Source organism: Cervus canadensis, chromosome 26 (assembly GCF_019320065.1).
Source record: "Cervus canadensis isolate Bull #8, Minnesota chromosome 26, ASM1932006v1, whole genome shotgun sequence".
Lineage (NCBI taxonomy): Eukaryota > Metazoa > Chordata > Mammalia > Artiodactyla > Cervidae > Cervus > Cervus canadensis.
Window position 1 is genome coordinate 37,074,672 of NC_057411.1, and position 24,773 is coordinate 37,099,444.

General features: G+C 40.2%; 1 protein-coding gene across 6 annotated transcripts in view; it reads left to right on the top strand.

The window, feature by feature from the left end:
• Positions 1-24,773, top strand: part of ARHGAP24 (Rho GTPase activating protein 24) — a 539,270-nt gene that overhangs the window by 462,228 nt on the left and 52,269 nt on the right. For 5 of the 6 annotated variants that reach the window (XM_043448566.1, XM_043448568.1, XM_043448571.1 and 2 more), the window contains 2 exons: positions 1,651-1,773; positions 23,976-24,183. In XM_043448566.1, coding sequence (XP_043304501.1) covers positions 1,651-1,773; positions 23,976-24,183 — 331 coding nt within the window. Of the gene's footprint in view, positions 1-1,650; positions 1,774-8,332; positions 9,312-23,975; positions 24,184-24,773 lie in introns of those variants that run through there. The other variant, XM_043448567.1, reaches the window with a different exon arrangement.

A 24,773-nucleotide genomic window follows, 5' to 3' on the forward strand; every position in this document is an offset into this window, starting at 1 on the left:
AATAGGGAGTGGTGGGACTTGTAAATTGGAGTCTCAAGCTCCTGATAAAGGAGCTGTTTTTGAGCTCCTTCAATTGCAAGGTGTGATAGCCTGCTCTCAGAACTAAAGGGCTGTGAATTAGAACAGGGTATCTGCTCTGATCACTTACAAACAAATGACAACAATGTCTTAAATAAAACACTGGGTATGAATTCATCCAAGCCAAGGCTACACCTTTCTAGCACTTAGTGAAAATTAAATTGTACATAGACAGTTTGAGCACCTTAGAAATTGAATTCTGACATATTATCAGAATTCAGAGTTAAGTACTTAGTGATCCTTTTTCTTAATTATTCCTTCTGTGAACAATGCTAGTCGTGTGTAAAGAGAGTGAAGCAGTGCAGTCTCAGATACTTGTTTTCAGAAATACTCCTTTAAGCATATAAATGCTTCAGAGACCACTGGCATTTCAAGATTGATTTTAGAGATTATACAGGTTTTAAAGGGTATGTGTTGTCTTTCTGGAATGGGGAGGAGGAAATAAGAGAAATCAACAAGCAAGTAGTTACATACAGATGTGAGAATTGGACCATAAAGAAGGCTGAGAGCCAGAGAATTGATGCTTTTGAACTGTGGTTTGGAGAATACTCTTGAGGGTCCCTTGGATGGCACGGAGATCAAACCAGTCAATCCTAAAGGAAAGCAACCCTGAATAGTCATTGGAAGGACTGATGCTGAAGCTGAAGCTATTCTTTGGACACCTGATGAGAAGAGCCAGCTCACTGGAAAAGACCCTGATGCTGGGAAAGATTGAAAGCAGAAAGAGAAAGGGGCGAAGAGGATGAGATGGTTGAAGAGCATCACCAACTCAGTGGACATGGGTTTGAGCAAACTCCGGGAGATATTGAAGGACAGGAATGCCTGACATGCTGCCGTTCACGGGGTCGCAAAGAGTCAGACACAACTTAGCACCTGAACAACAACAAGCAAGGAGTTAACTGCTGAGGTTTCCTGAAGCTCACTCTTAGGTGGGAGGGCCATTTGGGATGTTGACTTGGCCACTGTGACTGGCCAGGCTTCTGTGTTCTTTTGTTTGTCCCCCTGAAAGTGTGATCAAGGGGAAGAGGCTCCCCTTTCCAGCACAGAAAAATAGAGGAGAAACCTCTGGGTGAGATTTTCACATGTGGCTCTTACCCTCTCCGGCGACTCTTGTTCTCATCCATGATGTCCTGGCGGCCTCCCTTGTGTGTGCCAAGAAAAGGCAGACCACTCAGCTCTTGCTTGGAAGAAAGCTCAGGCTCTGTGGACCACTTCTGCATCTTTCATTTTGCTTTTGCCATTTATCCTTATTCAGCAGTGTAGGGTGAATAGACTGGATTATGAGTTAATGCAGGCCTATGGGCTGTTGCTAGGACAAAAAGCTAGGCTTTGTTTGGGGAATGACATTTGTTTGCTGGCTTTCTCTTGGAAACATAAGAGCCTTCCCCTTTTAAGCAGATTCTTTTTTTTTCCCCATGCTGAAACCATGGTAAATATTTTCAATTCATTGGGTAGAACCTAGTGCTAGCTGCATTAGGTACAGTTTATGTTTCAGGGATTCATCGGAGGCAGCTGATGAGGAAACTTTGGCTGAGCACACACTCATGTGTAACTGTTCCTGTCTTTTTACAGGAGGCGATCGAGATCGAATGACAGCCAATCATGAGAGCTATCTCCTTATGGCGAGCACCCAGAATGATATGGAAGACTGGGTCAAGTCCATCCGCCGAGTCATCTGGGGACCATTTGGAGGAGGTGAGTATATTTTAAAATCATGGAAAAACAGGAAGGTTGGCCAAACCTGTTCATCCTTTCCCCAAGCCAGTGTCACTATCAGCTCCTACTTTCATGTGAATGAATGTTAAAATAAGCAAACTACTTTTTTATTTTTAGACACTTATCTAAGTAACTTCTAGATGCTTGCATGTGTGCTGAGTAGCTTCAGTGGTGTCCAATTCTTTTGAGACCCCATAGACTATAGTCCACCAGGCTCCTCTGTCCATGGGATTCTCTGGGCAAGAATATTGGAGTGGGGTGCCATTTCCTACTCCAGGGGATCGTCCCAACCCAGGGATCAAACCTTTGTCTTTTATGTCTTCTGCATTGGCAGACAGGCTCTCTACCACCAGCACCACGTGGGAATTTGGGTCAAATATCATTAGTAACCAAATTTCTTCCATGAATATTTTGAATTATAGAAAGAGATAATAGTTTCATTTTAGATTGTTGTTTTTTATATTGTACTAACAATATTTATGACCCTGATACCATAAATGTGGATTAGTTAATAGCATGTAGATACAGGACAAAAAACATTTTGTCTGTTAGTTTTGGATGAGATTTCAGCCCCCAGATGCTCAGTGGTATCAAATAGAAGTGGCAAAGCATTGAAAGAGAATCTGCTAATTAACAATTTAAAAAAAAAAAATCTTTGAAATCAGGAAAGCATTTGTGGATTGGATAATTTTTTTTTTAAAAAAATCTTTTTATACAGTGTAAAGAATACATATATGAAGAATGAGGTATATGATGCTATGAATAGAGCTAAAAGGAGGAAGGAAGAATAAAAGATGTGATCTTTTCTGTCAAGTATTATAAAATAGAATAATATAAACAGAAAAACATATTTCAAGAGAAAATTCAGTAAATGGAACCAAATAAATAAGGACCCCAAAATATTCATCTATAAACTAACATGTATTTCTAAGAATGTAAAACCTAATTATTTTATGTTGATGTAGTTAAAATAGACGGCATAAATCAAATTCACATTTAATAAAGCAACTGCAACTTTTGTATTTATTTTATATTCTCTTTTGTGTATTGTCAGCACCCTTAATTCAGATGTGAAATGTTTTTCCCTTAACATACCAGATACTTCTTAATGACTGACCTCATTATATTTTAAAATAACTTCAAAAATTTAGTTTAAAAAGTTGAAAAGTCAGGTTAAAGTTATAACAAGTGAAGATTCATGGAAGATGTGTTGATATTTTATAAAAGCAGTGGTACATGTCTGAAAATTGTTGGTCCTTTAGCATGAAGTGGGAAAGAGACAGGTTGACCATTCATCCCAGTTTGCCTGGGTTTACAACCGTTTGTGGTTTACAACTGTTATCCCAGGCTAATTTTTGATAGTGCTACCTCTCGCTCTCATGGTGTCCTCGTTTGGATGGCAATTTGTATGGTCACCATATTCATATACTAAAATGGCTAATAAGTGACTTCAAAATGTTTGAAGAGGCTGGTGGGCTAAGACTCCATCCTGGTGCCTTAGCAGAGAGGTCTTCATGATTATTCATGAGAGATACATGTGCTGTTACCTTCAGGGTCAAGGATTTATGGGGAATACTAAGGATATGTATTTTCAAAGTTTATGTTGTTTCTAAAGACATTCTTCTCCCCTCCATTATCAGATTTCTGGGGCTCCAGAGTTCAGGAAGATTCTTAATATCTGTAGAAAATGGTACTTTTGTTGAGGGATTATTTCCATCAAGTGTGTTACTTTCTCCCTTTCCTCCTCTGCCATCTGTGCTTTTCTTAAGAAAAACGAATGAGATCCAGTTTACTTCACCAAATCAGTGGCCACAACAAGTCCTGTCATCCCAGGGGTATCACAAATGATCTTGGTTCTTAAGTATTAGTCTTCAAATTTATGAACCTGGAACTCTAGTAGTTGGTTGGTTTACATTCTTTATCCTATGGGATATGCTTCAGAAATTTTGCAAATGCTTGATTCAAATTTACTTTTAAAGAGATTTTAACATAGAGCACTTAGAATAGAAACAATACTCTGAAGAATAAATCTTCTCTTGCCCTCTTTGTTTAATTGAAGAGTGTTAGGAGATTACACACCAAGCTCTTACTCATTCAATTTGCAAGAAATCTTTTGTGACTCATCTTAAAGTCAGAATTTCCTAAAGTTATTACAGAATGCAGAACCAAACTGATGCTGATCCTGATAGAAGGTTGCAAATATCACCAAAAATCTTGTATTTTGTATTAATGTGGCAGCTCTATACTTACTGATTAATTTTTAAAGAAATATTATAAATCTTGGCAATAAATAATAAATTTATGTGACTGAGAATTCCTTTATCCTATATATTGGGGTTCCACTTAGTACTTCCTTGAAAATAAGTTTTTCACTGATTAAGAATATTTTAAAATCACTCCATTAGTTCAACCTCACATTTTGTAGATTAGGTCATTAAGACCCAGAGAGAAAGAATGACTTTCAAGTGTCGTATCATTAGTAATATAAGTAGGAAGAAACCTTGTGTCTTCTGACTAGTGAGCTTCTTCCTGCTTTATTGCACAATAGTCTGATCTGTTACTTTTACTGTGGGAGCGTGTGCTAAGTCTCTTCAATCGTGTCTGACTCTTTGTGACCGTATGGACTATAGCCCACCAGGTTCCTCTGTCCATGGAATTCTCCAGGTTCTCTTATGTCTCCTGCATTGGCAAGCATGTTCTTTGCCACTAGCACCACCTGGGAAGCCCACAATTACAAGTCCCTGTTTTACTGATAGTATATTATTCAGTACATAAAAAACAAGAGTGTTTAAAAGTATGATAAGTAGAATGAGTATAGTTGAGTCGTTCAAAAATATCTGAATTAATGCCATCAAGTATGTGAAAGGACAACCCATAGAATGGGAGGAAGTATTTCCAGATCATAAATCTGATTTTGCACTTGTATCCAGAATATATATATATATAACTCTTACAACTCAAAACTAAAGACAAATCAAAATTTTGACTCAATTAGAATTAATTTAAAAATGGGCAAAGAATCTGAATAAACATTTCTGCAAGGAAAATATACAAACAGCCAAATAAGCACATGAAAAGATGCACAGTGTTATTAGTCATCAAGGAAATAAAAATCAAAAGCACAATGAGATATTATTTCATCCACAGTAGGATTGTTCGTATCAGTAAGTTCAATACTAACAAGTATTGGTGAGGATGTGGAGAAATTGAAACCTCCCTGTATTCCTATTGGGAATGTAAAATGTAGCTGTTTTGGAACACTTGGGCAGTTTCTCAAATGATTAAACATAGAGTTACCATATGGCCCAACATTTGTAATCTTAGGAATATACCCAAAAGAAATGAAAATGTACGTCCACACGGAAAATTGTACATCAATATTGGTGTGCTCAGTCACTCAGTTGTGTCCGATTCTTTGTGACTCCATGGACCGTAGCCCACTAGGCTCCTCTGTTCATGGGATTTTCCAGGCAAGAATACTAGAGGGGGTTGCCATTTCCTACTCCAGGGGATCTTCCTGACCCAGGGATCAAACCTAAATCTCCTGCGTCTCTTGCATTGGCAGGCAGATTTTTACCATTGTGCCACCTGGGAAGCTTGTACATCAATATTTATTGCAGCATTATTCCTAAATGCCAAAAAGTGGAAATACACTAATGGATGAACAGAAAGTGGTATGTTCATACAATGGATTAGTCAACCATAGAAGGAATGAGGTACTGATACCTGCTACAATACAATTGAACCTTGAAAACATGCTAGGTGGGAGAAGCCAATCAGAAGGAACTGTATGTGTATGTGCGTGCATGCTCAGTTGCTTAGTCATGTCCAACTCTTTGCAACACTATGGGCCACCCACCAGCTCCTCTGTCTGTGAAATTTTCCAGGCAAGAATACTAGAGTGGGTTGCCATGCCTTTCTGCAGGAGATCTTCTCAACCTGGAGATCAAACCTATATCTCTTGCATCTCTTGTGTTACAGGCCAAATCTTTACTGCTGAACTATAGTCCTATTTATGTGAAAATACAGTACAGAGAAATCTATAGAGACAGAAAGTAGATTACTGATTGCTTAGGGCTGGGATGGGGGAACTGCAATTATAGACAATGAAATGCCTTCTTTGCAATAAATACATTGAAGATGTATCCACAGGTGCTACATAGACTATGATAAATCAGGGTGAAAAGTCACCTTCCAAAAGTCTTTATGGATGCCATTTAATCAATGACAACAACAATCTTTGAGCAGTGGGAAGGAGATTGGAAGCCAACAGGTTTTTATTTGGGATTAATGATCTTGGATTCTATGATGAAGATAGGAAAGGGAAATGTATTCTCCAATGAAAAGCAATTACGATAATTCAGTGTCTGTAACTGCAGTTTGACAGCCTGTGTTTTTAAATAGTTACAGGTTTTCATGAGGCACTGGAGCTTACCTTGTTCAGGTTGTTTATACCTGTAAAATATTTCTTCTTTATGGTTTTTATATTGGACTTTTAATTAAAATATAGGCAACACCTGAGGAATTTCTAATATTTATAAATTAAAAGCTAAGTGAAAATCATAAAATATAGGACTTTGGTGTTTCTTCCTATGAAATACAACAAACTTACGATGAATACTGAGATGAAGGCAGGGAACCAGTGGAAATGCAAAAAGGAGAAATCCTCTCTTAACAGCAGAGCCTAGTAACCTAGTTCAGTATTGAATCTAGATACCTCCACTTCCTGTTACCTGATTAACCTCCCTTCCCAAAAACAGTTGCTTCCCTATTTATGATGCCAACTGAGAAGTACATGGTATCTGCTTAAAAGTCAAATCCAGAAGTTGGGATGTCAAAACATGTATTTAACTTTGGAAAACTTTAGGGCTTTGTTTTTGTCTGGTTGGTTTGTTTTTGTCTTTTTTCTCTGGGTTCCTTTTTCACTGTTTCTGAGGCAGTGTATATGGAGGTACCCAGTCTGGGATCTGGGGAGAATGAGAATTCCATTAATTGTTCATTAGATCTGAATGCAGAGCCTAATTTTAGCTACTAACTAAAACGGGTTCTTCCTGTATATTTCTGTCCCCTTACGAAAAGCCTTGAGTCAGAGATGTATCAAGGCAGTGAAAATACTGAATGTAATCCTCATGATGAATAACTAGCATGTGGGCAAGCAGGGGTTAATTAAGAAGCTCTGTGGTCTTGCCTCTGACACAGACCACTGTGTGATCTCCCATAAGTGGTGTTACTCCCACCTCTAGTTTCCATACTTGTGAAATAACACTGGAGAAAAATGTTTCAACTAAGATTCAGTCCAACTCCAAAGTCCTGTGATTACATGTATTCCCTCCATACCAAGGCTCAGAGGAGAGATGCTTTCAGTCACCAAGGTGCCTCCCTCCAGCACTTCCACTGTCTTGGTGGACTGGGTTATATATGTCACAGTTCCTTATTTTCCTAGCATCCTGCTGTGACAGAGAAAACAAAAACAATGTTTGAACCATGGGACAGAAATAATAATGATTCCCGACAGAAGTTTTCCTATCTAGGCATGCTGGTCAGAGTAATGATGATGAAGCTTCTCAAGGGAGTACCTTTATAGTATTCCTTGCAGCTTGTTTAACACTCCTGCTGAAAGGCTCAGAAGGTACCCAGAGGCGTGAGGGGTCAGTTGGGGTTAAAGCACTAGCATTCCAAATCTGCTCCTGGAACAGCCAGGTGGGTGAATGATTAACCCAGTGAGTCAATTATTCAGTGGCTAGGACCAAGGGGGTTGGTAGACGTGGGGGCTGGGGTGCAGCGGGTACATGCAAGAGCTGGGGAAGATATAAAAACAGGATCAATTTTCAAACCACAGCCAGGGAAGTAAATATATAAATGAATAAACACACGTAAGAACCCATTTTAGTTAGAAATAAATATATATATGTAAAGGAGTTAACTTGTTTTGTGGTTATACTTGCAGATTCCTTGTTGCTACATTTTGAATATTTTTTCTGCTTCACACACACATGTATATAAACACACACATATTTTTTGCTTTAAGATTTTTTTTTTTGATGTGGACCATTTTTAAAGTCTTCATTGGCTTTGTTACCATATTGCTTCTGTTGTTTATGTTCTGGTTTTTTTGGCAACAAGGCATGTGGGATCCTAGTTCCCCTGGGTCCCAGGGATGGGACCCAAACCCCCTGGGTTGAAAGGTGTGTCTTAACCACTGTACCGCCGGGGAAGTCTTTACACCCATAGGTTTTAATGACAGGCACATTGAGGTCAGCACTCACAAATAGATTCAGTGGCAAGGTACCTGGGAAAAAAATAAATAAATAAATAACTCTTGTGTAGGAAGGGAATAAATGCAGGAGGGAACGGTCAAAAAGTTGACCCCCCGTGGGGCTGGTTTGGGGCCGAGGCAGCCAGCCAGCCGTAAAGGTATGTAGAGGAATACAGCCGCCAGCGGAGGCAGCGGCAAAGTCAGAGGAAGAAACCAGGGTTCACACGGCCGCGTGGATCTCCCTCCTCCCGCTCCCACTGCTGTGACTGCACCTGCTGCATGTGACCACGGGCGCTGAAGGCAGCCGCAGCCCGGCCAGCTCCCGCCCGGCTCTCACTAGAAAAGGGGACCAGGAGCCGGACGAGGGCGGGGAAAAGCTCCCAGAGCAGCTGCCTCCCATGGGATCCTCCGAGGAGCTTTCCTGGAACTGGGCACTGGGCTGTTCTGACGTGGCGATTCCCTGGAGAGCTCCGGGAGTTTGAAGACAGAAGGGAGAAGCCCGCCGAGAGCATCAAAGGCTGAGGGGTGCTGTAAAAGGACCAAGGGAGTTCTTTGAAAAGAATCTCTCATGCATCGAAATGCCTTCTGGAGAAGGTGCCATTATCAGCCTCCCCTTTTGCTCAGATGAAAGGAGCCCGCAAGGACGGTCCTGAAGTATATCCCTCAGGGGACTTGTGGTCATTGTTCCTCTTGCCCCCAGCTCATGGCTACTTGCTGACCTTTCCAGGGGAACCTCAGTTCCCCCCAATTCCAGCTGAGAAGCCAGTTCTCAATTAAAAAATTTAAAAAGAAAATTAAACAATCCTGCTGTCTGAATGGGAGGTGCAGCTTCCTTGCTGTGGTTCTTTTTGCTGTGACATTTTGGAATGTCTGCAGAAACTTTAAAAAGAAACAGCCTCCAGAACTCTCGGGATTAGTCAAGAGAAAAGGAAACTATTATTATTATTTGGGGGGGGGGCGCAAAAAAGAAGTAAATGAGAGGGGGTAACATCCCCCATCCAGGACCTGGCTGATCAAAATCTTCAAGTTCTAGGAAACAGCATTTCAAACCTAACAAACATGAGGCGGAGAGGCTGTGGGGTCCTGAGATTGCCCAGAGGCAGGTTTTAAAGGAAGCCTGAACCGGGTTCAGAACTTTGGGCCTGTATGATGCCTGAAGACCGAAATACTGGGGAGCGCCCCTCGGGTGCCTTGGCGTCTACTCCTTTCCTTCCTAAAACTACATACCGAAGAATCAAACGATGTTTTAGTTTTCGGAAAGGTAGGTAGATAATATGTTCATATCCTTTAAAAAAAAATGTACAGATATTTTCTGATGCTTTAAGGTCAGTTTATGCTCAGATAAAATGGGAGTTTGGAAACCAAGAGTTTAAAACTGTACTAGAGTGGTTGGTAGGTGGTTTTGCTTGTCTGTACTTATTTCTGGAGGCGCCTATTGATCTGTTTGTTACTGTCTGCGAATGGGCCGGGTGGGCGGGGCTTAAAGAACGGTGGTCCTATGGGATCACCTTGACAGCTGGAGAATTAGCAAGGGGGCCCCACCATGCTGAGGGGAGGGGCCAAGGCTGCCTCGGGCTGTTCCCAGACCCGTAGCCAGCACCCTGTCGCTCCCCCTTGAAATGAGTCCCTGTCCCGTGATCCCATCAGATCACTTTGATTCTGTCTGCCTGCCCTTGCCTCACCTTCCCTAATGAGAAAATTTTAGTAATCACTTTATCTGTAGTGACTCTTTTTCAGGAGGCTTTCAATCATATTGATTAACACTGATTAGAAATAGGGGTCACCTTGACTTTCCAAATTTATCAGAAGGTGGCATTGGGAGAGGGCAAAGATATGAATGATCAGGAACAAGAAGTGGGAAAATATAAGTTTATGATCAGTAAAAGAAACTGTTTCAGAAATGACTTGTGTAGGGGGAGTTAAAGGTTACAAAATATATGTAAAGAATATTTCTAGAAAATGTTTATGTATCAAAATATTTTAAAATGCCCTTTGACTTAAAAATGGGAGTAATTAAATCAAATTATTATTTAACTTGGAACTAGGTTATTATAATTTTAAAGTCATGTGTGCTAAGTTAATAACTTAATCAGGAGCTGATTTGAGTAACATCTAATGTTGTTCCTTCTCCATTTTTTTCTTTGATTTGCCCGCCATTGATTAACATTCTCTATCTAGTAATTAACAAAAAATAGAAGAAAAAAGCCATATTTAAAGCAAGATATAGTGGGAACTTTTAAAAACTAAACCTCGTTCCTTCTGACTCTTTTCCTTTGTTGTAGTATCTGGTTTTAATCATTATCATATATTATAAGCAAGGAATTGAGTGTTAATTTATATTGCTCCCTCATCCACAGTTAAATGAGAGATATGTCTCATATTTTACAGATCTCTAGAGATCTTGTGGTTACTGTAAGATTGCATCATTGATAGAGAAATTGACAATGAAACTGAAAAAAGCTAGGAATTCATTGCTTCAAGGACATCCCCTCTTCTGGTCCCTCCACCCATCAGCAATTAAATTGGGTTTATCCAAACAAGGAGAGAAGGTCTAATTTCCAGATTATCGCTGCTCATTTTTAACATGGAATGTTCCTGGGAACAATTACTTTATCTCTGAAACACAAAGTGTTTTTTTTTATGTTTTTCACTTTCTGTCTTGTCATGAGCTATAGCACATCTCCAAGAATCCTGGCTGGCCCTGCTACTCATTATGCCCCCTTCCCTCTCTCCTGAAATATCAGCAAGGGAAGGCACTGCAAAAAAAAAAAAAAGGCAGGCTGGCAAAGGGCAGCCACAGAGTGGGAATGGCGTCCATTTATCATCTCCCGTGGGCTATTTTTAAACGATTGTCCTTGCCTCTGCGAAGTCTTAGTAATCTGAGGAATGTTCAGCATTTGAGTCAAGGATTAACAGATTTTTAATTGACAAAACCGCATTCTGGTCACCGTCAGAGGAGAGGTGCCGGAAGCACTCAGCTGTTGTTTAAGTTGTCTCCCCTTCTGCTGAGCCCTGCATACCAGCCTCTCCCAGGTCACTGCTCAGCCAGTAAGGCAGTGAGGCTTTGGGGGGAAAAGTGCCAGGCTGTGGCTGGGAGACGTTTTCTGTGCTGCACTGGCCAGTCCCTTCAGCAGCAGCGTCCAGCAGAGAGTGTTAGATCTTTACTCAAGGTCCTGCCCTGAAAAGAATGAACTTTTCTTTCAATCCCAGGCTCCCAGGCCACACTACCTTAAGAAAGAGTCATTTTGTTCTTTGGGTCATCCCCTGGGCGCCCTGGGAGTTCTAGAAGTGGATGGGGGTTTCAGAGTTCCTCTCTCAAGCCTCTTAGAAAGCATCCCCTGAAATCCTTTCAGGAATCATGGGAAAGCATCCAGAAGTGAAAAGTGGTGACATGTCTGCTTTTCCTGATCCATATTTAAAACATCTTCTCTCTGTTGTCCTGGCTAGAGTGACAGAATGAAAAGGCTTTCAGAATGCAGAGGAGGGTTGAACTGAAGTTTCCAGAGGTCTGGGGGGATTGCAGCGTCTATACTGTACCAGTGGGACTCGCTGCTCAGGCATCCTTTCTCTTTCAGATCTCTTTGGTCCTTTACTGTTCTTTCCATCTCTGTTTCTCTCTTTGGGTACGAATAAGGGTCTCCCCAGGGGTACAGTGGTAAAGAATCTGCCTGTCAATGCAGGAGACATGGGTTCCATTCCTGGCTCAGGACGATCCCCTGGAGGAGGAAACGGCAACCCACTCCAGTATTCCTGCCTGGAAAATCCTCATGGACAGAGGAGCCTGGTGGGGTACAGTCCATGGGTCACATAGAGTTGGACACAACTGAGCAACTGAGCGCACACACACACACACACACACACACACACACACACTTACACACACAAGGGTCTCAGAACATACTTTCCCAGTGGTTTTAAAAATCGAGGGGATGTAAACCATCTATCGGGCAGGAAGCTGGGGAGAGTGGTGCTTTGAATTTATGTTCTGCTGAGATAAAAGTTAGAATGTATTTTTTACTTATTTGAAACTTTAGTTTTTTACCTCTGTAAGACTAATATTGAATATACAGAGCATAACTGATCTTCTGATTACCTGGGGGTGCATAACATCTTGGATCCTGATGTCATTTGGATCTAGTCAGAAAGGGCTGGCTGGTTTACGATTGCTGTGATCACAGGACATACTAAAGTACAATTTTAAGCCCTAACTTTATCTTGTCTTTTTCTCAAGTTGCTCTCTTCTTGGACATAAGTCATTATTAATTCCTCAGTTGTCCCCCTGCTCCACACACACACATCGTAGCCATTTAGTTATTGTTGCTTAGTCTCTAAATCATGTCCAATTCTTTGCAACCCCATGGACTGTAGCCCACCAGGCTTCTCTGTCCATGAAATTCCCAGGGGAGAATACTGGAGTGAGTTGCCATTTCCATCTCTGATAACAATTTAATGGTCATGCCATATTGCTTCTGTGGGCTTCCCAGGTAGTACTAGTGGTAAAGAATCCATCTGCCAATGTAGGAGACGAAAGAGATCCCTGGATTGGGAAGATCTCCCGGAGAAGGAAAGGGTAACCCACTCCAGTATTCTTACCTGGAAAATTCCACGAACAGAGGCGCCTGGAGGGCTGCAGTTTGTGGGGTCACAAAGAGTTGGACACAACTTAGCAACTGAACAGCAACATGTTGCTTTTTCCTTCTTTATATACTTTCAGCTTCATTTCTGTTTCCATCACCTTCATTGTTTGTGTCTTTATTGTTTCAAGCACACAACTGACTTTTTAAAAATTTATTTATTTTTCATTGCAGAATAATTGCTTTACAATGTTGTGTTGGTTTTAGCTGTACATCAACATGAATCGGCCATATATATTTATATATATCCCCTCCTCTTGAAACTCTCTCCCACCTCCCACCCCATCCCACCCTGCTAGGATGTCACAGAGCACCAGACTGAGTTCCCTGGGTCATGGAGCAAATTCCCACTGGCTGTCTGTTTTACATATTGTGGTGTATGTTTCAATGCTTCTCTCTCAGTTCATTTCACACTCTCTGTATCACGTTGTGTCCATAAGTCTATTCTCTATGTCTGCGTCTCTACTGCTGCCTTACAAATAGGTTCATCAATACCATTTTTCTAGATACCATATATATGCATTAATATATGATATTTTTCTCTTTTCGACTTACTTCACTAGTATAACAGACTCTAGGTTCATCCATCTCACTAGAACTGACTCTAATTCTTCCTTTTTAAGGTTGAATAATATTTCATTGTATTAATATATGTGCACCACATCTTCTTTATCCCCATTCATCTATTAATGGTCATCTGGGTTGCTTCCATGTATTGGCTATTGTAAATTGTTGTTGTGGTTCAGTTGCTAAGTCATGCCTAACTCTTTGCGGCCCCATGGACTACAGCATGCCAGGCTTCCTTGTCCTTCACCATCTCCCAGAGTTTGCTCAAACTCATGTCCCTTGAGTCAGTGATGCCATCCATCCATCTTGTCCTCTGTTGTCATCTTCTCCTCTTGCCCTCAATCTTTCCCAGCATCAGGGTCTTTTCCACATCACATCAGGTGGCTTTTCACATCAGGTGGCCAAAGTGTTGTAACTTCAACTTCAGCCCCAGTCCTTCCAATGAATATTCAGTATTATATCCTTTAGGATTGACTGGTTTGGTCTTGCAGTCCAAGGAACTCTCAAGCGTCTTCTCCAGCACCACAGTTTGAAAGCATCATTTCTTCAGTTCTCAGTCTTCTTTATGTCCCAACTCTCACATCCATACCTGACTGACTACTGGAAATATCATAGCTTTGACTATATGGACCTTTGTTAGCAAAGTGATTTCTCTGCTTTTTAATATGCTGTCTAGGTTTGTCATAGCTTTTCTTCCAAGGAACAAGCATCTTAGAAGCACAAAATTTTAACCTTAGAAGTGGCTCTTCAAGACAGCATCCATCCTCACCTCTTTTTACCCTCAATATTGTTCACACATTTCTATAACATACAGTTAATTTGCTAAGGGTCATCCAACCGACATTCCTGAAACAGTACTGTTAAGCAGTGTGCCACAGCTCAGAAGTGTTTTATGAGTTCCTGTTGCTCCCAGGAGGCTGTCCTGACTATTTCATGTAATTATCAAGGCCTTCTAAGCAATTCCAACTGTTCCCATTTCCCCAGACTGGCCCCACTTTCCTCCCCAAACCTATCTCCTACACCGCTCCTTGGCTTCTGTCCTTGTCCCTCCTCTGCTGTCGGCCCACACTTCGAGTCAGTGTTGGCTCTCACTTCTTCGTCAGGCTGTCTCTGTTCACCTCTTGTATTCTTTACTCTTCTTATATCTACTGTTTTAAATTGATTGATTGATTTACTTTTGATTGCACTGAATCTCCGTTGCTGCGTGGGTTCTTCTCCAGCTGTAGGGAGTGGAGGCTGCTCTCTAGTTGTGGTGCGTGGACGTCTCGCTGGTGGCTTCTCTTGTTTTGGAGCACAGGCTTTAGGGCTCAGGCTTCAGTAGTTGCGGCATGTGGGCTTAGTAGTAGCGGCTTCTGGGCTCTAGAGCACTCAGTAGCATGTGGAATCTTCCCGGACCAGCGATCGAACTCATATCTCCAGCATTGGTAGATGGATTCTTATCTACTGTACCACCAGGGAAGTCCTCCCTTATATTTCTTGCATGCTGCCATCAGGCCACTTTATCTTCATAGCTATCTTCAAGTGCTCTTAAACACATTTGTGATAAGATATATATATATGTGTGTGTGTGTGTATATATCTGTGTGTGTTTACATATATATATTATATATATATATTTGTTTATTTCTTCTGAAAGTTAGAAACAGCAATAGGTCTTTTCAATCCACGATTTAAGATTTATTGCAAACTGGTGACCTACAGTATTATAACCTACTAGTTCGTAGGCAATAACAGAATAGAATATCTTTATAGTAATAATGAATACAACCAAAAATTTTTAAGTTAGTTGTATATTTTGGATATTATAATCACATTTATGGAAATTGACTTGTCCAACAGAATGCTATTTAAATCCATGTAATTTTAAATGGTGCTGTAAGTATTAATGGTTCATCAATTCACACATCACAGTTTTACAGAATCACCTACCAAGTGATTCTGGGAGTGAGAAAGCAAACAAAACAGGTTGCCTGGAATCTATGAGCTCACACCCTCCTTGAGGATAAGGAAGCATAAAGAAAACTAATTATTTAATCTGTAAAAAGCACTACAACAAATTATGTATGAATTTTGAGGAGCTTTTGAATAAGAAGACTCACTATGGGTTCATCTGGAAAAACAGTGATTCATATGAACTACCTGAAATCAGATTTGATCTTTGGAAGTTATGGAAAGGCATTTTCTACTACATGATCCTAAGAGAGTGGTCAGTGTTCCTGTGAAAAAATTTATGTCTGAATTGAATTAATATAATCCAGTAAAAAAGGAAGACTTTTAGAATCATATAGGCCTGTGTTTATATCCCAGATCTACTGCTTTCTGTATGTATGACTTTAGGTCACCTTGCATCTCTGAGTCTGTTTATAGAAGGGAGATGCCCTTGTAGAATGTCTGTGAGTGTCAAATAAAAAAAAAATGCATGTAAATTCTGTGGCTTGGTACCTGAATGTAAATGATAAGTTTAATTACTCTGCTAATTATTCTGCTGGTCTTAGATCAATGCTACCCGGTCACTATTTTCACATTATTACACTTTCTTAATTATTTCAAGACTTTATTTTTCTCCCTTGTTCCCCATTCTGGCAAGGAGAGTCAAGCTTTCACCAAATTCCTTGGTTGTTTGTTATATAGATTCTGAGCTTCTTGAATTCAAAGGTTTCTGTTCATGTAAGGTTTGTTGGCCACTTAGAAACTGCTGGTGAGAGACCAAAGTAAGCCTTGGCTGACTTTGCTTCTTAGTTCTGTACTATGTCTTTTATTTTGATTTGTCCATTTACCATGGGCATATGTTCAGTTTTAATTGAAAATTATTACAATCCTGGTCATACGAAGACTTATTCTGCTAGCAGAGTTGTAGTAAGTAGAAATATAAGTAAAAGCAAATTCTTTCTATGACTATGGGATGGAAGCATCAGGAAACTCTGAAAAATTGTTGATAGTAGAAAATTTATGTAATGACCAAGAAATTGGCTAACTTGTACCTTTTTCATCAACAAAGACTTTTTTGTTTTCAATTTTTTATAGAAATCAGTACCACAACTTTTGAAGACTTGATAAGTTTCATTTTACCTTGGAGTTATTCATTTATTTCCTTTAATTGAGGGGGTGAAATATTTTGTTTTAATGCCTACATTAATTCCACAGATGTTTATGGAACACTCAATCCTTACCCACTTTGGTATTGAGTTCCAGAGAACAAGAGAGTGTGCCTAAGTCCATTCAAGCTGCTATAACAAAATGCCATAGCCTGGGTGGCTTCTAAACAACCGAAATTTATTTCTCATGGTTCTGAAGGTTGAAAGACTGAGATAAAGCCAGCATGATTGGGTTCCAGTGAGTGCCCTCTTCTGGATTGCAGATTGTCCACTTGTTACATTTTCAAGGAGTAGAAAGAAAAAGAGGGAGAGAGCTCTCTGGGGTCCTTTTTATAAAGATATTTGGGTTGGCCAAGAAGTTCATTCAAGTCTTTCATAACATCTTATGGCAAAACTCAAACTAACTTTTTGGCCAACCCAATGCTTTTTGGCCAACCCACTCATGAGAACTTTGCACTCATGACCTAGGGTGAAAGAGTTAGTCACTCAGTCATGTCTGACTCTTTGTGACCCCATGGACTGTAGCTCACCAGGCTCCTCTGTCCATGGTATTCTCCAGGCAAGGATACTGGAGTGGGTTGTCATGTCCTTCAGGGGATCTTCCCAACCCAGGGATCGAACAAGGGTCTCCTGCATTGCAGGCAGATTCTTTACCATCTGAGCCACCAAGGGGAAGGGATACTCATGACCTAATCACCTCTCAAAGGCCCTGACTCCAAAAATCATTCCCATAGGAATTAGATTTTCAACATAGAGATTTGGAAGGGACACAAACATTCATACCAGGACACGATGATAGAACGAAGTATGAGCCTTGGAGTCCTTCACATCTGTCACAAATCCCAGTTCAGTCCTTGTGTCTGCAGAACCTTAAGAAATTTACTCAAACTTCCCTTCAGTTTATAAAGTAAATAGTAGTATAAACTGTTATCCAGCATCATTTTTAATAATAATAAATGTAGACTATTTTCTTCTTATAATAATTGTGAAAGTATAATCTTTTTTTTTTATTTTTTAAACAATCCTTTTTTGACTGGTGGGAAACTAGTCCCGTGTAGATAAGGATCTAAATAAATAATTAGAAAGTGATATGTTAAGAAATCAAAGAAGAAACATAACACGTTTGTGACTGGGGTGGGTATGAGGGAATGTTTATAAGGACTTAACATATGAGATTATATGAGTTGAATTTTTCAGGATAAGCTTTCCTAGGCTGACTCTTGACAGTAAGACTTATGTTCTACCAGGACACTCAAAGATATAATAAGTCATAACACACATAGGAAACAACAAATAGTTCAATATCATTACTGAGTAGGTTGTTTTTGAGGGAGCAGCAGTAATGAGGGTGAATATGGCCCAGCATCTGGCATAGAAAGGGTGCCACCTAAACGCCAGTTGATTGAATTGTGGATGGAGCGTCAGAGACTGGATTACAGAGACTATATTTCATGAAAGGGCTTCCAGGTAGCTCAGTGGTAAAGAATCCATCTGCCAATGCAGGAGATGCAGTTTCCATCCCTGGGTCAGGAAGATCCCCTAGAAGATGACATGGCAGCCTGCTCCAGTATTCTTACCTGAAAAAAACCCATTAACAGAGGATCCTGTTGAGCCACAACCCATGGGTTTGCAAAGAGTCGGACACGAATGAGCACACACATTTCATGAAAATGAGCTTGGTTAGCCAGTGGGTACCATTGGAAGAAATTAAACAAAAAAAAACGTGGCATGATCTGATTTAAATATTATGGCGATCACTATGGCAACACTTGCCTGACTTGGGAACTTGGCTCTATAAAAGTCAGTTAAGAAGTACTGAGGATCTAATGGCAATGAGTTTGGAAGGGACTATTGTGGTCGTTAAATGAGGGTTGTGAAGGAAAGTGCAATTTAGGTCTATTCTCAGATGGCCCTTCAAATGTTTGGGGGGATCACTGGTTCTGAGAACCAAAATCAGGATTATAGGAAGTATGACAGGTTTTGAAGAAAAATAGTTCAGACAGTTTTAAAAATTTTGAGTTTGACAATGTTTTGAGATACCCATGTTGAGGGGTCTAATGAGCACTTGGATATCCAGTGCAAGAGGGGTCCAGATTGAGATACAAATCTGGGAACAATTGTTACACTGTGAGATTGAGTGGAATCCAACAAAGAAATTGTGTAAAGTGAGGTGAAAGCTGAGCTGTGCACAGAATCCAGAGGACCAGCAAACTTATAAGAAGGGTGTAGTAGATTGCATAATCAAGAAGGAGACTGAAAAGAACATTCTGGAAGGCAAGAATTATATAAGATGTGAGAAGTATCAGTAAGAAGAGTGAGATTGATGGTTTTAAAGGGAGTGAACCCTAAAGCACTGCAAAAATTAAGTCTGTCCAATGATGTGGCAACTAGGTAGTTATTGGTAATTATTCTGAAAGCTCTCTTAGTGAAATGACGGTGTTGGAGGCAATATTGTAACAGATCAGCAAGAAGATAGGAAGTGATAAAATGCAGCCAATGTTATACTTAGTTCAGAATCAAGGAACAAAGTGAATAATTACAATCCATGGAGAGTCTAAAGATGTTTGGCTTTGTATTTTATTTATTTATTTATGCAATGAGTAGAATTTGAATATACTTTGCTGATCACAGTAATGCCACAGGCTGCCTCTAGCTATGGAGTATATAAAGGAAGAACCTCACAAATCCTGAAGCTATTTAGATTTTCTTTATATTTTTTTTTTCCTCTCCCTCTGTGTCTCCCTCCAGCTGAAACAGATTCCCACAGATATAATAAAATCACCTGTGTGATTTACTTTCTCAGTCTGGTGGAAAGTCACGTCCTGAATGATGCTTTATGACACCATCAATGTACGTCTAGGGGAAAATATGCATAATGGATTGTTTTCCCCCAGAAATTCCAAGGATGCTTTTGTTAGGGAATGTGAAACCTCTCTGAGAATTTACATGGGCATAGCTGGAACTGCTTGCAAGACTCACATCACAGGGGATATTCCTGTTAATAATCTACCAATCAGTGTGTCCTCTTCTTCATGCTGCTAGATGGGGATTGCTCATCAAAATTTGTGCTTTTTTTGTTGTCCATTTTAAAATTTGAAGTTTAAATGTTGAAGTTCTAAATAAAGCAGCTTCTTTTATTGGAGTATAATTGCTTTACAATTTGTGTTAGTTTCCGGTGTACAATGAAGTGAATCAGCCATATGTATACATATATCCCCTCCCTCTTGAGCTTCCCTCCCACCCCACGCCCAGTCTCACCTCTCTAAGTCTCCACAGAGTACAGAGCTGAGCTCCGTTTACTATGCAGCAGGTTCCCACTAGCTATCTCTTTTAGACATGTAGTGTATATATGTCAGTCCCAATCTGTCAGTTCATTGCTCCTTCCCTTTCCCGCTCTACCTGCGCCCTTGCCTCCATTCTCTATTTCTGCAATTCCAGTTTCCCCCTGGGCTTCCTTGGTGGTTCAGATGGTAAAGAATCCACCTGCAACGAGGGAGACTTGAGTTCCATCCCTGGGTTGGGAAGATCCCCTGGAGGAGGGCATGGCGACCTACTCCAGTATTCTGGCCAGGAGAATCCCCATGGATAAATGAGCCTGGCAGGCTACAGTCTGTGGCTCACAAAGAGTCGTACATGAGTGACTGACTAAGCACACAATTTCTCCCTGGGTTCCACACCAAAAACAAAAAATTCTTATAGAGAAGTTGATCCACCATCTACCTTTGTAAGTCAGAGACCTTTGGAACATTCTATTTCCAATGCTACAGGCTGGGGGGTATGCAACTAATCATTACCTAATGCTTTGCAAGACTGGATAAACAACAGAAAATTACTGTTTTCCCCACAGGAATTCTAAGCATGTGTACGTATTGTCTACATTCTAAAACTCTTTTACATATTCTGTTGCTAAATAGGTATCAGTTCAGTTCAGTCACTCAGTCGTGTCCAACTCTTTGCGACCCCATGAAATCGCAGCACGCCAGGCCTCCCTGTCCATCACCAACTCCCAGAGTTTACACAAAACCATGTCCATCGAGTCGGTGATGCCATCCAGCCATCTCATCCTCTGTCCTCCCCTTCTCCTCCTGCCCCCAATCCCTCCCAGCATCAGAGTCTTTTCAAATGAGTCAACTCTTCACATGAGGTGGCCAAATTATTGGAGTTTCAGCTTCAGCATCAGTCCTTCCAATGAACACCCAGGACTGATCTCCTTTAGGATGGACTGGTTGGATCTCTTGCAGTCCAAGGGACTCTCAAGAGTCTTCTCCAACACCACAGTTCAAAAGAGTCAGTTCTTTGGTGCTCAGCTTTCTTTATAGTCCAACTCTCACATCCATACATGACCACTGGAAAAACCATAGCCTTGACTAGACGGACCTTTGTTGGCAAAGTAATGTCTCTGCTTTTTAATATGCTATCTAGGTTGGTCATAACTTTCCTTCCAAGGAGTAACTGTCTTTTAGTTTCATGGCTGCAATCACAATCTGCAGTGATTTTGGAGCCCAGAAAAATAAAGTCAACCACTGTTTCCCCATCTATTTGCCATGAAGTGATGAGACCGGATGCCATGATCTTAGTTTTCTGAATGTTGAGCTTTAAGCCAACTTTTTCACTCTCCTCTTTCCCTTTCATCAAGAGGCCCTTTAGTTCTTCTTCACTTTCAGTCATAAGGGTGGTGTCATCTGCATATCTGAGATTATTGTTGATCAGTCACTAAGTTGTGTCCAACTCTTTATGACCCCATGGACTACAACACTCCGGGCTTCCCTGTTCTTCACCATCTCCCAAAGTTTGTTCAAATTCAAATCCATTGATTCAGTGATGCCATCCAACCATCTCATCCTCTGCCCTCCTTCTCCTCCTGACCTCAGTCTTTTCAAGCATCAGGGTCTTTTCCAATGAGTCAGCCCTTCCTCTGTAACTCAATTTTTAGCCATTATGCCCACTGTGCAATATTTTGTAATGCACACACAGTCGCTCTGAAATTCAACAGCCTTGATCAAATCCTGGTTCCACCTTTTACCTTGTGACGTTCAGCAAGTTACTTACTTGTGCTTTAGTCTCCTCCTCAGCAAAATGGTGGTGCCTACCTCATACAATGCTGTGAGTTTTAAGTAAAAGGAGTGCAGATAAACTGCTTGTACCCATGCCTGGCATACATAAATACAGCCTCGCTATTACCATTTTTCAGAGCACAGAAAAGGTATGCTGTTTTCTTCACTTTTAGAATTTATTAATATTTTAAATTACTAGAAAATGAAAACACATGATAATTGAGTTAAATAAAGTGGAAGAGGACAGGTACTCAGAGACAAGCAAAGATTTGTAAGGCTAAGTCTAGATAAGGATTTCCATTCTGTGACTTGGGGCTGTATAACTGCTGCTGCCACTGCTAAGTCACTTCAGTCGTGTCCGACTCTGAGCGACCCCATAGATGGCAGCCCACCAGGCTCCCCTGTCCCTGCGATTCTCCAGGCAAGGACACTGGAGTGGGTTGCCATTTCCTTCTCCAAAGCATGAAAGTGAAAAATGAAAGTGAAGTCGCTCAGTCGTGTCCGACTCTTCGCGACCCCGTGGACTGTAGCCTACCAGGCTCCTCCATCCATAGGATTTTCCAGGCAAGAGAACTAGAGTGGGGTGCCATTGCCTTCTCCAGCTGTGTAACTAACCTTATGTATTTAATCTCTCTCAGTTTCATAGCTACCATGTATATTTATTATGGAAATAAGGGAATACATGTCAACAACAGTGCGTGTTAGGTACTTAATGCATGAATGAATGTTGGGGGCTCTTGGCTTTTAGTTTGTTGCTATACTTAAGAAAATTCTTATCATACAGGCAAGCCTATGTGTAACAGGGGAAAAAAAAGAAAACCAGAGTACCCTTCTAAAGCAAAACTTACTGTATCCTTTATCACCTCCCTGAGTTTTGGGGAATAAAGGAACCCTGATCAGAAAAGAATGTTTGACTGTTTTTCATTACTGCATAAAACTAAATCTTGGAAGTTTGATTCTCATGTGTAGCACACATTGAGGTTGAACTGGAACATCTTTAATAGATTTTCTGCTGGATTTAGGGAGATACCTTAAGTATTAATAATGTGTCAGTCCAAAAAAAAAAAAAAATAAACGAAGTGAAAAATCAGATAGATAAGATTTATTCCCTAATGTTAGCATTATTTTTTTTATTTAATTTATAAGTGCCTCTGAAAGGCTATCTCCTTAATTTTGGCAGGATAGAATCCAAGCATTCCAGGCAAGAAAGCATGAAAGAGCTCCATCGAGAAACAGTCAGTGTTCTTCCTTCATGGTCAATTTTCAAGCTTTGTTATTAAAATACTAAGAGTTTCAAATCATTATCACCACTTCATAAAGTATTGGACACTGCTGGGAGTGACAGGAAAGCCAGAGATCAGTGATTCCGACGTCTAACATACCATTTTCGAGAAACTGCTTGTTGCAAAGTCTACAAACTCAGCTAATTTCCAATTGTTTTATAGGCACTTAAATATTAATATCGGATCATGCAAGCCTTTTTCCTCAAAGGAATATGTTAGTGCTAGACTGGATACCAGGTGGAGAATAGTTTCATTTGTTGTGTTTTTGTTTCTGCCTAGGCTAAGAATATTCTCTTTAGTAGCAAGTGTTTATTGCATGGAATGTGATGGTTTTACTTTACTGAATCCATACATAAATTATTTTACTGATAGAGAAGTAAAGCATATGTTCCTATTGTTAAATCCTGAACTTAACGGTTTTGAAATAATTCCCCAAACATTCTAGAGTCTTACATAGTTTCAACATGCACCACTAATTTTTCTTCCCCTTTTATGAAACTCATTAGGCCATTAAAACCTTTCAGTAATATTCATCCCATCTGGGAACATTGGAATCATATTTGCTTTGGCTCCTTTTCTTCCTGTTTTCTCATTGGTTGATTATTTTTCCAAGTTCCAACTCATATTAGTGTATTTTAGAGGCATTGTTCCTTAATCAGTGGGGTACGAAGGATAAAGAGTGGGGGATATTCAGCCCCAAATGCATGCACAAAGAAATGCATGATGTGTAAGTATCTAAAAACAATGAATAAAACTAGCCAAAATGGTTTTGATTTTTATTACCCCCATGTGCTGCTAATTCTAGACAATATGTAATCAGATACTCATTCCTGTTAGGAAAAATCACCATGACCCTGTCTCCTCACTTGTAGAACATAAAGCTTCATAATTCAATTTTTTTTTTCTTTCCAGTAAATTAATAGCTTAAGATTTTAAAGAGCAGACACTGTCTGAAATATTTTATATGGGTGAAAATCCTGTGTCTCTTTTCATGGTTTATCACCTTCATTATAATCATGGCATCATCACTTGACTGAAAACAGAAGGTGCCCTTTTATTTCAAAAAGAAAACAAAAGTGAAGAGAGGGGAATTCTCTTGTGGTCCAGTAGTTAGAACAAAGAAGTAGTAATAGTTGTTGTTCAGTCGCTAAGTCGTGTCCAACTCTTTGCCACCCTATAGACTGCAGAGAACCAGGTCTCCCTGTCCTTCGCTATCTTCCAGAGTTTGCTTAAACTTACGTAGTAGGAACTGATGAATTTTTCAAATTCATTGTGATCCTTTATTTCTCCAGGCATTTTTGGACAGAAACTGGAAGATACTGTTCGCTATGAGAAGAGGTATGGGAACCGCATGGCTCCGATGTTGGTGGAGCAGTGTGTGGACTTCATCCGACAAAGGGGGCTGAAGGAGGAGGGTCTCTTCCGACTGCCAGGCCAGGCTAATCTGGTCAAGGAACTGCAGGATGCTTTTGACTGCGGAGAAAAGCCATCATTTGACAGGTAGATTTCATGATTTTTCTAAGAAGGAGACACTCTAACTAAACTGAAAGGTTGCTGTAAGCTGAGATGGCATAACTTGAATTGATATTGTCACAGTTTAGAAGATGAATTATATGACCTCGCAAAGATGGATTGTGATTATTAAGTTACAGAATCAAAAATGTGGTATTAGGTGTCTTTCTCTGCTATGCTTTTCCCCCCTTAAAACATTATTATTTATTCTTTTCCTTTGGTCTCATATCAAGTATTAAACTTGGGCATTGGAAAAGTGAATTTTTATTTATTTATTTATTTTTTTTTTGAGGAATGCAAAGTATCTTTTTTTTTTCCATTTATTTTTGTTAGTTGGAGGCTAATTACTTTACAATATTGTAGTGGTTTTTGTCATACATTGACATGAATCAGCCATGGATTTACATGTATTCCCCATCCCGATCCCCCCTCCCACCTCCCTCTCTACCCCATCCCTCTGGGTCTTCCCAGTGCACCAGGCCCAAGCACTGTCCTCAATGGCATTTCAACCTGGCTTGGTGATCGCTGTTTTCACCCTAGATAATATACATGTTTCGTTGCTGTTCTCTCGAAACATC